Consider the following 13,434-nt stretch of genomic DNA (forward strand, 5'->3'; position numbering starts at 1 on the left):
ACAGAAAGGAGAAATGTCCAGTCATCAGTTGGCTATCCACAACCCCTGCGAAGCGGGTCCCTGTGAAGTCTGAGCCGGAAACAGAAGACCTGATACTTTGTAACAGTATCTGAAGCACGTTCGCGAGATGCTATTACTGAGGAAGCCCAGACACTGCGACAAAATGGCCTGGGGTAGAAACCTCTGTGACACCCACCAACATTTCAGCCAGGAGGGAGGAGGACGGTCGGCCCGAAGGCAGCGCATCCCGCCCGGTGCCGCAGAAGCTGCAAGGACACAGGATTTCGAGTGGATGCAGCAGGACAATCGGGACAGAGACCTTTGAGAGTATTCCACTGGATTCGGCAATTTTGAGGTTATCAGAATCCTTTGGCGGGGCCGCGTTTTCTTCTTTTCTAAGAAAGGGGAAGCTGATTAAAAAAAAAAAAAAAACCCAGATAATCCCGGAGTGGGCGTCCCCACACATGCCTTACAGCGCTCTACACCGCCCTTCTGCCGCCTGAGAGCAAACCCTGTCACATGCCACCCAACTTCTACGCAGGTCCCGGGACTTTGGAAACCCTGGTGTGAATTTCCCCCCTCAGCTTAGGGCGCGCCCTTGCCCTCACTTCAGCAATCTTCCCGGGCCCTCAGAAACCTTGCCAAATGACCTCACCTCGCAAACCCTTCCTGAGGCTCACAGGAAAAATTAAAGCACTTCATTTTGTATTTCCAAAACTATGTCCGTACCTTCCAAAGCTTTGCATTATTTGTTGTGCATCTAGCTTAAAAAGGAGCGAGCCAGACCAAAAAGTCAAGGAAAGCTGAGGGTCGAGGATGGAGACGCCTCACAGGCCACGTGTGAAAGGAGAAAGAAAAACTACGACTCCCAGGAGGCGGCGGGGCCGCGCGACCGGCGATTCCCAGCATCCTTTGCGAGGCCCCAAATGGTCTAAGTGGCACGCGCGTCGAGATGGCGCGAAATGTCCAGGAAAGCTGTAGAAAGGCGGCCGTGCGAGATGGCAGCGACTGAGGCCCCTACTGAGCGGCTAGATGTCGCGCGCGGTTTGGAGAACGTGCCTGTGAGCGCGTGGCCCCCGGGGGCAGAGCCAGAGCCCTTCCAGGTAGGAGGCGGGGCTCGACCGCCGAGAGTGCGGCGCGCAGGGGGACCGGTGCCCTTCCGTCTGGGGAGAGCCCTGCTCTGCCCGTGCACTGCGCGCGCAGCCACTGGGGAGGAGCTGGCGCCCGGCCAGGTAGGGGGCGAAGATGGATGGCCGGGAGGATCCCGTACGCGGTTCCCCGACCTTGCAGCAATTCTGTGGATGACTCTCGTATCCCAAGTTGTGTCCGTATTCTCGACTTAAATTTTTCTTACCCTGTCGGAGAGCTGTTTCGCGCAGGAATAGCTCTTAAATGCACAGGTTTTAGTCTTGTTCTATTAACCCTCCCTAATGACCTTAACAAGAGCAACGGGATTGCTCTTTTCTCCCCACAGACGGGCAGGTCCCTGAAGAACAAAACCAGGTGTTTCGTGAGGTCCCTTGGAAGGAGCCCTGAGAACCTGACTTTTTTTTTTTTTTTTTTCCTGGCTCTGTTCTCAGAACTCACTGACGGATTGGGGGCAAATCATTTTACCTTTCTGGTTTGCCGGTGCCTCATGTGTAAGATAAGGCATGGGCCCTATTAATGGATCTCAGCCTATTGTTAGGGTTAAAAACTTAGCCCCTAGAATGAGACTTTGCTACAGTGAGGTTTTGGGCAAATAACAGACTAGCCTCAGCTAAGCCTTCCGTGCGCGGTTAAAATAATAGTGCCTGTCTCCCAGATTGCTTTGAGAATTGCAAGTAAAACACACTTCTTGGGGCGCCTGGGTGGCTCGGTGGGTTGGGCCTCTGCCTTTGGCTCAAGTCAAGATCTCAGGGTCCTGGGATGGAGCCGGGCCCCACGTTGCTTGGCTTGGCGGGGAGCCTGCTTACCCCTCTCTCTGCCTGCCTCTCTGCCTACTTGTGATCTCTCTCTGTCAAATAAATAAATAAAATCTTTAAACACACACACACACACACACACACACACACACAAAACACACTTCTTGGTTTGCTGAAAGAACCCAGTAAGTGCTCACTGCTTTTACCACATCAAAACCCTCTCCACTCTACCCTTCCCACTCTCTGACCTTGGCCTGCTCCTTGCCTATGGAATATGACCAAAAAAACAATGATGTTGGAGTGAAAGGAGCACTTGGACTTGGAGGTAGGAGAGTGAGGTGCAGGGCTGAGCCATTTTGACTATTTCTTGGAGTCTGAGCTTCTTCATCTGCAAAATGAAAATAATTAAAAATTTATAACCTTGGTCACATACACCATGAATACCCAGCTATCTGTGTCCCTCCTTCCTTGGGGTTGTTGTGAAAATCAAAAAATATATAGTAGATTCAATAGCAGTTTCAAAGAGTAAAGCAGGATATTAATGTCAGGAAAGGTTATTTTTCCTCAAACTACCTTAGGGCAGTTTTATGGTTAATAATACAGTTAAGGGGTGCCTGCGCCGCTCAGTCCATTAAGTGTCTGCCTTTGGCTCAGGTCATGATCCCAGGGTCATGAGATCAAACCCTCTGTAGGGCTCCGTGCTCAGTGGGAGGTGAGAAGTCTGCTTCTCAGTCTACCTCTGCTCCTTTCCCCCTGCTCATGCTCTCACTCTGCTCTCTCTCAAATTAATAAATAAAATCTAAAAATAATAATAATAACACAGTTGGCTAGCACCATATTAAACACTAGTCCCTAAAAGCTTATTCAACACCAAACATTGCTGAATGTCTGGTCAAAAACACTGATAAATGTTTTCTTTATTCAGCAAGTAATTGAGTGTGTATAATGTGCTAGGCGTTAAGCCAGACGAAGAAGGTAAAATGGTGACAACTTTGCCTTTGAGCTTACAAGACCATATAGAAAGCACTTAGTTGCTGTGGGGGCCTGGAGAGGGGAGAGAGGAAGCCTTATGATTGATACTTACATGTACAGTTGATAGGCATAAGTGAAAATCTCAAGACTAATACTCAGTTCCTCAGTATTCTAGCTGCCTGGCTATATGCATAGTTCTGGGTAGAGTTAGAGTTACAGAAAGAAGGTAAGATCCTTCCTCAAGGAGCTAATAGTCTAACCAAGAAGATAAAACATGCTTAAAACATATTTATGATAAGCCTTAAAGTGTCTTTAACTAGTTTGCTTTCCTATATTCATGCAGCACACAAAACCTGCCTTCTGAAAGGTCAAAACAGCTTTCTTACCCCAAGCCCTGCCTTCACAGGCATATACACACATAAGAATTAAGGCATGAAAAACTCAAGGTAAAAATAACTTTGTGTCTACTTTGCTTTTGAGTACTGTGTGAAAAGGCAAAAAGAACATTCACATGTTCACACTGGAAACAAGCCTATCATAAAGCCATCTGTGTTGAAAGCCAAGTAGAAAATAAACTAATTGATTTTCTTGAACGGAGAGTTGAATCTAGCCTTTTTTCAGGTTTCTGAAACCAGCCTTAACATATTTTTTAAGATTTCAACTTGGCCTTAACAAGAATTATCTGGCTCACAGGCTAATAGCTGCTTGGAGCAAAAACAAACTCTTGGGGTAGAGGCCAAGTACAAAGATTCATGTAGCTGGTGTTTCAAAACAACCAAAAAAGGAGTGAAGATTTTCACAGCACTTCCTTTAAATTCAGAATCAAGGCCTAGGTTTTAAGCCCAAAATACAACGCGGTGTCATACTTAAGTTCCTGAGGCTTTGATACAGAATTTGACTTAGAAAAGTCAGACTTTTGGTAAGAAGTTAGCAAGAGCTGCAATGAAACAGTCAAAAAATATTTCCTAAGCCAGCTGCTCTGTCCCCAGTACTGTGAAAAGTAACTCAGCCCCCATTGCCATGTCATACCCCAAACCACATGACCATTTCCTTGACACATGTATTTGCTAGAAAGACAAGACTTGCCATTTAGATCCCAAAGTTCATGCTATTAATAAGTGCAAATCTAATTCCGAAAAGAGAGAAATTCTGTATGAATAGAGCCAAGGAGGTATATTTGCTTTTCAACATGCTGTCGCGTGGTTTCCATTTCAGCTTCTTGAATGACCATGGTTTATAAAAAAAAAAAGTTTTTAAGTTTTCTGTCAAAAAACTTGAAATCTCTGCCCAGTTCTTCAAGGGCCTGGTTTCTGTTACATCATTTTGCACTGGTCATTTTGCATTTATTCCTAGCTCTTGTTTGATCAGTGTTTGCATTTTGATATATACCAGGAAAAAGTCATTTACGTTATTACGATACAAAAAAAAATGATAAAAATCCCACTGACTGGTTCTTTCTAAATCCCAGCACATGCATCTAAGAAGCAATCAGGCAGTATAGTGGATGAATGAAAGAAGTCTGTGCTGGATCAATTCTTAGTCATCCCCCCGCCCCCCTGCCTGAGATGGATAAGTAATGGAAAATAGAAATATATTCATATTGTCTCCTAGACAAAATTTTGGTTTAACTGTGTTTGAACTTGGAAAGTTTTAACTTCAGAATCTGTTGTTTTCATCACCCTGCCAGATAGCCTACATAATTTATATTGAACACCTATGTCCTAGCCACTAGAGTAAGCTTTTTACATGTATTCTCTCATTTTTTTCCTTCATAGCCACCTGTGACATAGATAGAAAGGATATATTTAAGGAGATGAAGTAATGTGCCAGAAATATATGATGTTTTAAATATAAAATCTAGAAATAATATCTAGACGCATTTAAGGAAGCTACTGTTTCGAAAGTATAAACTGCCTGGCACACAGTACAGTGTTACTTATTTAAATTTAATAATACCTGGGATTGGGGGGGCAGATACAGGTATTATTCCTGTTTTATAGGTATAAACCCAAAACTTAGAAGGTAACTTGCCCTAAGTCACAATGCTAACAAGAGCCTAGTTCTGTATGTGTCTCCTTTAGAACATTCTGTGTTCTACATTAAGAAGTTCCCCATAGGGGTGCCTGGGTGGCTCAGTCGGTTAAGCGGCTGCCTTCTACTCAGGTCTTGATCCCGGTGTCCTGGGATGGAGCCCCACACCAGACTCCTTGCTCAGCTTCTCCTCCCTCTCCCTCTGCTTGCAGCTCCCCCTGCTTGTGCTCTTCTCTCTCACTACCTCTTTCTCTCTGTCAAATAAATAAATAAAGTCTTTTTTAAAATAAAATAAATAAAAATTTTTTTTGAAAAAAGTTCTCCATTGGTTGTCCAGTGTTCATGCCTGTCACAGGTCTGTCTGGCCTCCTGCACACTTTGTGTTAGCCTCAATTGGAGACCTGAATCTTCATTAGCCATTTATATCTTTGACTCAATTTTCTAGCCATTTCCTGGAACAACTTTCAGCCTTCCACTGTGGGCATATCAATCAACAATCAGTTGTTTGCAAGAAATAGAAATACAATACAAACTAACTCAAGCAAAAAAAAAACAGAAGGAATTGCCTTATAACAGCAAAATCCAAGAGTGGTAACTATAGGCAGAGTATAGCCAAAAATGGCGATACTAGAGAATAATCTTTTGAAAATTGTGGTCTAAATTAACATATGATTATGTAATTATTCATCTTTTCAGGTATTTTTCTAAGTGAGGTAAAATATCTTTCTGGAGTGGCATTTTAAAGACTATTTATGGAGGGAAAATGGAAATATATGGAGATAATAATGATTTGTGATAAGTATCGGTATCAGGGCTAAGGATTACATCCATCAAGGGAAAACAAATATTCTCTTTAAACAGGAAGTTTATCCAGAGGTCTCTATTATCCTTTGGAAAGTGTCTGCAGCTCATTTGGAATTAGATACCCTTTATAATCTATGTCTCTAAAAGATCTTAGATTGTGCATCAAGTTTAAATTCCAGAATCATTAAAAACGGTATCACTAGATTTTCCAATATCTTTTTTTAATGTTTACATAAAAATAAGCAAATAACAGTATTTTTCCAAACCTATTCATAGCCAAATAAGTTCAACAGAATAATATGCTCTTCTGGTTAGCAAAGTACAGTAAGTCAGACTTGATTTCAAGTCTGATTTCAAGAGTTATCTGTGTCCAAAAAAAAAAAAAAATCACTTTGCAGTTTAGTGATTTATATAGTATATCAAAAATACGTGTGCTTTTAAGAAGAAATCAGTTTAAAAGAATTCTTCATGAAAAGTTTAACAAAGAGATAGTAAAATCTTCATTTTACAAGTGCTTTTTAAAATGTCTCAGTGACCATTTCATTTCAACCTTGACTCTTAAAAGCTGGAAGTAGATTCTGTCTCAGACAGCAGTCATTGAATTTGACTGATAGGGCATCCTTTTCTAAGCCATTCTTTATCCCTTTAGGACATCTCCACTGAGCTAAAGCTGTAAGAAACGGCAGAAACAAGAGAAGCTATTTCTGCTCTCCACCCCCAAATCACTTTTAAGCAGAGTGTTGGCCTTTCCCCGCTGGTACTCCCACTCATCCTCCTCCTCATCTTTCACAAGAGGATGTCAGTCCTTCCCCCAGCTCAGCGTTGTTTAAAATAGAGGGTTTTGAGCCTAACTGCACAGCCCCACCGAGGCCTCCACAGGGAGTGTAACCACACGTTGTTTAATGCGTTCTCCAGTTCCTGGCCCAGAGACGCAGTATGAATGGATAATCGACTGACGGATACCGGTTCAGGCTTTCCTCTAAATACTCTAAACTCTGCCCCTGAATTAAAAGCTTGTGCACCTGGTCCTGTGTAGTACGGCTCTTACGGACTGCGCTGTGCCAGCAGGCCAATAACCTTTATTGAGAGTTAGAATGTAAAACAGCCCATGAAACTGTTTTCTGGAAAAGAATGGTTTAGACAGACACATTGGTGAAATTCCTCTCCAGCCTCCATATCGGAAAAAGTCAATGCTGCTCCTGAGCAGGGAGATTATCCCTTATGGATAGTGTAAGCCCTGCATCTGATCGTATTTCCCTCTTGGCAGTGGCTGTGCTCAGGCAGAACCAAACGTCCAGTTTACTTCTACACACTGTGTGTCTGAGCTCACTCAACTGGCTCCTGTTTTTCTCTTCAGCTTACATTTCTTATGTATTGTTCATTTATCCGAACTCTTTGTATGTCTCATTAAATCCTCTTGGGAACAAAGCAGGTGTGATACTGTGATTTATTTAAAGAAATCTATATTTGGTCCCTGTCCCCATTGCTGGCACAGAGCTCCTAAAACCCCTGTTATTTACTAAGTGATGAGAGCCACAAAAAGGTATCTTTTGTTATGTTAATGAGGTGAGTTTTGGGGGCAGGGGGAATGCCTAAAGATGAGAGCTGGTTGCCCCTGGAGCCAACCATTTGATTAGAGTGTTGGAACTTTCAGTACCCTCACCCCCAACCTTCAATTGGAAGAGGCGCCTAGAGGTTGGAACATTTGCAAATAAAAGCCAGAGATTTAATCAGTCCTGGCTAAGTGATGACGCCTCCACAAAAACCTGAGAAAACAGGGTTCAGAGAGCTTCTGGGTTGGTGAACCTGGAGGTCCTGGGAGTGTGGCATGCCTGGAAAGAGCGTGGAAGCTCTTCTACCTTTCTCCAAACCTTACTCTATGCATCTCTTCCATCTGGCCGTTCCTGAGTTGTGTCCTTTTATAATAAGCTGGTGAGCAATTCTCTCAAATTAATCAAGCCCAAGGAGGGGATTTTGAGAACCTCTGATTTACACCCTGTCGGCCACAAGTTCAAGTAACAACCTGGATTTGTGACTGGTGTCTGAAATCCAAAGAAGAGGTCATGGGAACCTCCAGTAGGTATATAGCCCATCAGTCAGTAGCACAAATGACTGGTGTCCAAAGGAGGGCGGGGGGAACAGTCTTAGGACTGACCCATTAAACTGTGGGGTGTGATGGTATTGGATAACGTCAGAACTGAGCCGAGTTGTAGAATACCACCTGTTGCTGGGAGCATTGCTCGTTAGAGGTGTGGGGAAACCCCACCACTACCACCACCACATTGAAATTGGGTCCAAGAACACTAATAGCAGGTATAAATAAATGAGTTAGTTTCTATGTAAGCAAGAATTATTCTGTGCATAAAGAAATATGCTGGGCTCATGAGAGATACTTTAATTTTCAAGGTTTAGAAATATGCTTCATTATGCTAAGTGAGGAAATAACCACACATCAGGTTTCACAAAGCGATTTTAGACTTGGGACTTTCATTTTCTCTAATGTGAAAAACTTTTCCATATTATCTCTTTATCATTTAAAAAATGGGATTTCTTTACTTATATGTAATACATCTATATTTATTAGTATCTGTATAACAAATATGATTTTTGGAATTCTGTCCACAGTTTCTTGGCTAATGCCTATTCTTAACATTATGAAAACTCAAATAAAACTCTAAAGTAATAGTGTCTTTTTTTTTTTAATAAGGTTGCTTTGATTCTTTTTTTTTTTTTTAAGATTTTATTTATTTATTTGACAGAGATCACAAGTAGGCAGAGGCAGGCAGAGAGAGAGGAGGAAGCAGACGCCCCGTGGAGCAGAAAGCCCGATGTGGGGCTTGATCCCAGGACCCAGGGATCACCCACTGAGCCACCCAGGCGCCCCAATTATGTCTTTTTTAAACATCAAAATATATTTAGGAATTTAGGTAATCTTCAAATTAAGAATTCCTTAAATCAGTGGAAGACTGTCTTACAAAGTCCATTTTTTATCATTTACTACTTTTTCTGCAGTGACTCATAACAAAATACACACAGGCATTTATATTGTCAGATCAATGTGAAAAGATCAAGAGCCAAAGATAAAATACTTGACTGCGTTCAAAAACTAAGTTCAGCACTGATTTTTCTGATATCCAAAGCTAAGAGAAAAATGAACTTAATTATAAATCTTTCAGTTTCTGATAAGAGAAAAACCTATTTTTTTCCTTTTGTGACCCCATACCTAAAATGAAACCACAGAATTTTCATCCAAAAATTAACCTTATTTTTTAAATTGAAAAGGTGTGTTTTCAAACAATAGTATATAGTGTTTTGTCAGTTTTGTTTTAATCTATTTTTATATATGTTGCAATTAGGAAGTGTCCCATCCAAAAGCTGCCTGGGATATATGTGAAATACATAACAGACCATGCTGACTTAGAGTATTTCTGTTTTTTACAGTATTCTCCTGACCATGTAGCTGGACCTGGAACAGACGTTGATCCCACACAAATAACCTTTCCTGGATGCATTTGCCTCAAAACTCCCTGCCTCCCTGGTACTTGCTCCTGTCTCCATCATGGGGAGAACTATGACGATGAGTCACGCCTTATAGATGTAGGATCCGAAGGAAAGTGCGCCAAGCCAGTTTTTGAATGCAACATCCTGTGCCAGTGCAGTGACCACTGCAGGAACAGAGTGGTCCAGCGGGGTCTGCAGTTCCAACTCCAAGTGTTCAAAACGGACAAAAAAGGCTGGGGACTCCGTACCTTGGAATTGATACCAAAAGGACGGTTTGTCTGTGAATATGCTGGTGAAGTTTTGGGATATTCTGAAGTACAGAGAAGAATTCAGTTACAGACAATACACGATCCAAATTACATTATAGCTATCAGAGAACATGTTCACAATGGGCAGGTCATAGAAACATTTGTCGATCCTGCCCACATAGGAAATATTGGAAGATTTCTCAACCATTCTTGTGAGCCAAACCTGCTGATGATTCCTGTCCGAATTGACTCAATGGTACCAAAGTTGGCACTTTTTGCAGCCAAAGACATTTTGCCCGAAGAAGAACTCTCTTATGACTATTCAGGCAGATTTCTTAATCTAATGGACAGTGAAGACAAAGAAAGGCTAGATCCCGGGAAAATAAGAAAACCTTGTTACTGTGATGCCAAATCATGTGCTGCTTTCCTGCCTTATGACAGTTCACTGTTCTGCCCCTTAGAAAAGCCAAACTCAGTTAGGAGCAAAAGCATGGGAGGAGCGCATTAGGCCTCTCCCAGTGGGTGACAGTGAGAAGGAACTGAAGGGGTTTGGCTCAGCCCCTTCCCAGATCCTCTCTTACAAGCACTTTAGCCTCTGGGTAAGGCTCTGCTCTGTGTTAAGCACTTGTGTTTCATTATAGGGGAGGGTGGTGGTTATCAGGCTCCACCTCTGGCTGCAAAGTTTAACTCAGGAATACAGCACAGGCTATGAATTGTCTAGCAATATCCATTCTCCCTTTCTACAGTGGAATTCTCAGTTTTTAGCTGGGTACTTTTCCTAGTTAGATGTGGCTAAGTGACTATGTACTAGCTAATGAGATAGAAGCAAAAAATGGTGTGTCTTTAAATGGAAACATGTTTCCTTATCCCACTCTTCCTGTTGGCTAGAGCATCTGCATATAGCTGGAGTTGGGGCATCCATCCCAAACCCCAAAATTACCCTAGAAAAGGAGGCCATTCATAAAATGAACAAACTTAACAGGAGACTGAGTGCCAAACACTCTGGAACTCTCTCATTCCTGATCTGATACCTCTGGACTTTTAGGTGAAAGTCCCTTGTTTATGCCACTATTATTGTCAGTTTTCTAGCACTAGCACCAAACCTCATAATGATTCAAGGAAATCCTGTGGCTACATACCGAAGCCTTGCTTTCCAATTTAATCAGTAATAAAGTTGATATTTTCATCTTCATTTCTGTGACTCCTGCATCTTATTTCTCATTTGTATAGAAACACAAATCAAGGAAAATGGCCTGATTATCACCTGCTAAAATTCTGTAATTACCACCAATAGTGAAATATAGAACCACGATGCTGACTTCCATGAACCTAACCAAAAAAGTCCTAAGAGGAAACAAATTAAAAACTTTTTGACGTATATGGACTATATTCCAAATCTTGTGAAGCTGTGCTTCAAAACTTTAAACAGCTTCAATTCTTCGTGTGTTAGTAATCTGAAAATAACCCTATCAATACCACGAAAAGGGATGGGAGTTTTATAGCTCCATTCAAACTTCTGGAGAGGCAAACATCTTTAATTTCCTTCCTTAAAGCAAGGATGTTGAAAAACAAAGTTAATATGGGATTTATCAGATATTTTGAAAGCTAAAATAATTATTTGGCTCCTATAGTATTATTTAATAAATTCTTCAATTTCTTCTCTACCACATTTAAACCCAACCACCAGGAGGTCCTACATTTTATAAGTTAAAGGGATCCATATTATACATACTTCTGTATGATATCATAAGTGAGATAGTTGTATACTTTAAATGAGTGAAATGTATGGCATATGAACTATATCTCTATAAGCTATCCAATAATAAGTATATTAGGGTTTGCATGTTTGAATTATATAATTATATTTTCCGAAATGATGCCATGCAAACAGGATAATATAGGGTACTCATGAAATGTTCTGTTGTCTAAAACAACAAATTTTTCCTCCAATCAAATCATTTCTCCCTGCCAACCTTCCTCTAAAACTTTGCTTTCTCTGAAGGAGTCCTGCTTTTGGTAAAGCAGTTTGTACCACTCATTTCAAGACGGCCCTACTTCTCCTCACAAGCACTAAGATACTTCTGAAGCAGTAAGGAAGTAGCCAGAAGGAAAATGTTTGGCTTACTGTTTAACTCTACAGATACCCTTTCCTACTTCCTTCAGCCCTTTCTCTATTGAATGTCACCATCTGTGAGTCAGAGATACCCACAGAGGACAATCTTCAGTTCAAAGACATGAGCAGCATCTTCCTCTTCGTGTCTCTGCCAGAGACAGAACTCACTGAACATAGACCCTTGGAATTTTCTGTACTCATGCCCAAGTTTATTCTTAAATAGCACATAAACTATTCTTAAATAGTTTATTCTTAAATAGTCCTGGAAATCAGATTCCTCTTGTAAGAGTCAAAATAGTCTATTCCAAGTCTTTTCTAAACACTGAGCTAACTGCATTCACTTTATTGGCATGTTTTTTTTTAATGGTGACACTTCTACTTTTGAGAACAAACATTAAAAGATATATTTCTGTTTAACTATTATCTTAATAAAAATATATACATTTTATAGTTATAAATTACTGCAAATTAAGAGTGTAAAATGTGGCATATACCTTCTTGGAATATATAAAAAAATATCTTTGAAAAAAAATTGTCTTTGAAGTCGATTTCCACTGACTTCATTAAGAATGTAGAAATGTGGGGCACCTGGGTGGCTCAGTGGTTTAAAGCCTCTGTCTTCAGCTCAGGTCATGATCCCAGGGTCCTGAGGTCAAGCCCCTCATCAGGCTCTCTGCTCCACAGGGAGCCAGCTTCCCTTCCTCTCTCTGCCTGCCTCTCTGCCTACCTGTGATCTGTCAAAAAAATAAATAAAATCTTTAAAAAAAATGTAGAAATGTATATCTTGGAAACAATTTTGCCCCAAGAATAATAAAGATCATACTGGAAAAATAAAGCTTTCCAATTTTTTTTAAATGATTTTTTACATTCCTAATTATTTACAAATTATCAGTGGTTAAATGGAAAATTTCAATTTAATTGAAACGATTGCTTTCTCCCTTTTGTTCTCAATATTAATACCAGTACCAGTTAGCTCTGAAGCATAAGGCAGGAGGGGATTCAGGACATCCACAGAAGACTAACTTGGATAAAACAGAAGATTTTAAACTCAGTCTTGTTAAAAAGTGGGGAGGGAGGTGGAATTTGCCCAAATTCTTTTCATTCTCTTGAGGGTTTCAAAGAGTCTTTTATCTGTGTAGTGTATTTCTAATTACAGCTTTGGCACTGTTCAGTTTATTAGTGTTGAGCAAGTTACTGAACCTCTCTAAGCCTACTTCCCTTTTCTGGATAGCAATATTGGGAAGATCAAATGAGTTAATACATGTGAAGGGTTTAGCACAACAACTCAGTACAAAGATAGCTACAATAAAAAAGACAGAATTACAAGTGTTAACAAAGATGTGAAGAAATCAGAACTTTCGTATGTTGCTGGTGGAATCATAAAATTGCACAACTATTTTGTAAAGCCTTTGGGTTAATCCCTTAAAACATTAGATATAAAGTAACCACATGTTCCAGTAACTCCATTCCTAGGTATAGATCCAAGAGAAATGAAAACATGTCCACAGAAAAGCTTGTGCACCAATGTTCATAGTGGCATCATTCATAATAGCCAAAAAGTTGGCATGCCCCAAATGTCCATTGACTGAGGAATAAGTAAACAAAATGTGGTATCCTTACCATGGAATATAATTCAGCCATCAAAAGGAATGAATACTGACATACACCCCAACATGAATGAACCTTGACAATATTACGCTAAGTGAAGGAAACAAAAAGCTACATATTATATGTAGCTTTGTGCTTTGTGTACTACAAAAAGCTACATATTATATGACTCTATTGAAATGAAATGGGTGGCTCAGTTGGTTAAACATCTGCCTTCAGCTCAGGTCATAATCCCAGACTCCTGGAATCAAGT

General features: G+C 40.7%; 1 protein-coding gene across 1 annotated transcript; it reads left to right on the top strand.

Moving 5' to 3' along the window:
* Positions 1–952: 952 nt before the first annotated feature.
* On the top strand, positions 953–10,133 carry LOC116873569 (histone-lysine N-methyltransferase SETMAR). Its single transcript, XM_032867443.1, is given in 3 exon segments — positions 953–987; positions 989–1,103; positions 9,153–10,133. Coding segments are annotated over 3 exon segments (966 nt in total). The 3' UTR covers positions 9,969–10,133.
* The last annotated feature ends 3,301 nt before the right edge of the window (positions 10,134–13,434 follow it).

Source organism: Lontra canadensis, unplaced genomic scaffold (assembly GCF_010015895.1).
Source record: "Lontra canadensis isolate GAN:19392208 unplaced genomic scaffold, GSC_riverotter_1.0 scaffold34, whole genome shotgun sequence".
NCBI lineage: Eukaryota > Metazoa > Chordata > Mammalia > Carnivora > Mustelidae > Lontra > Lontra canadensis.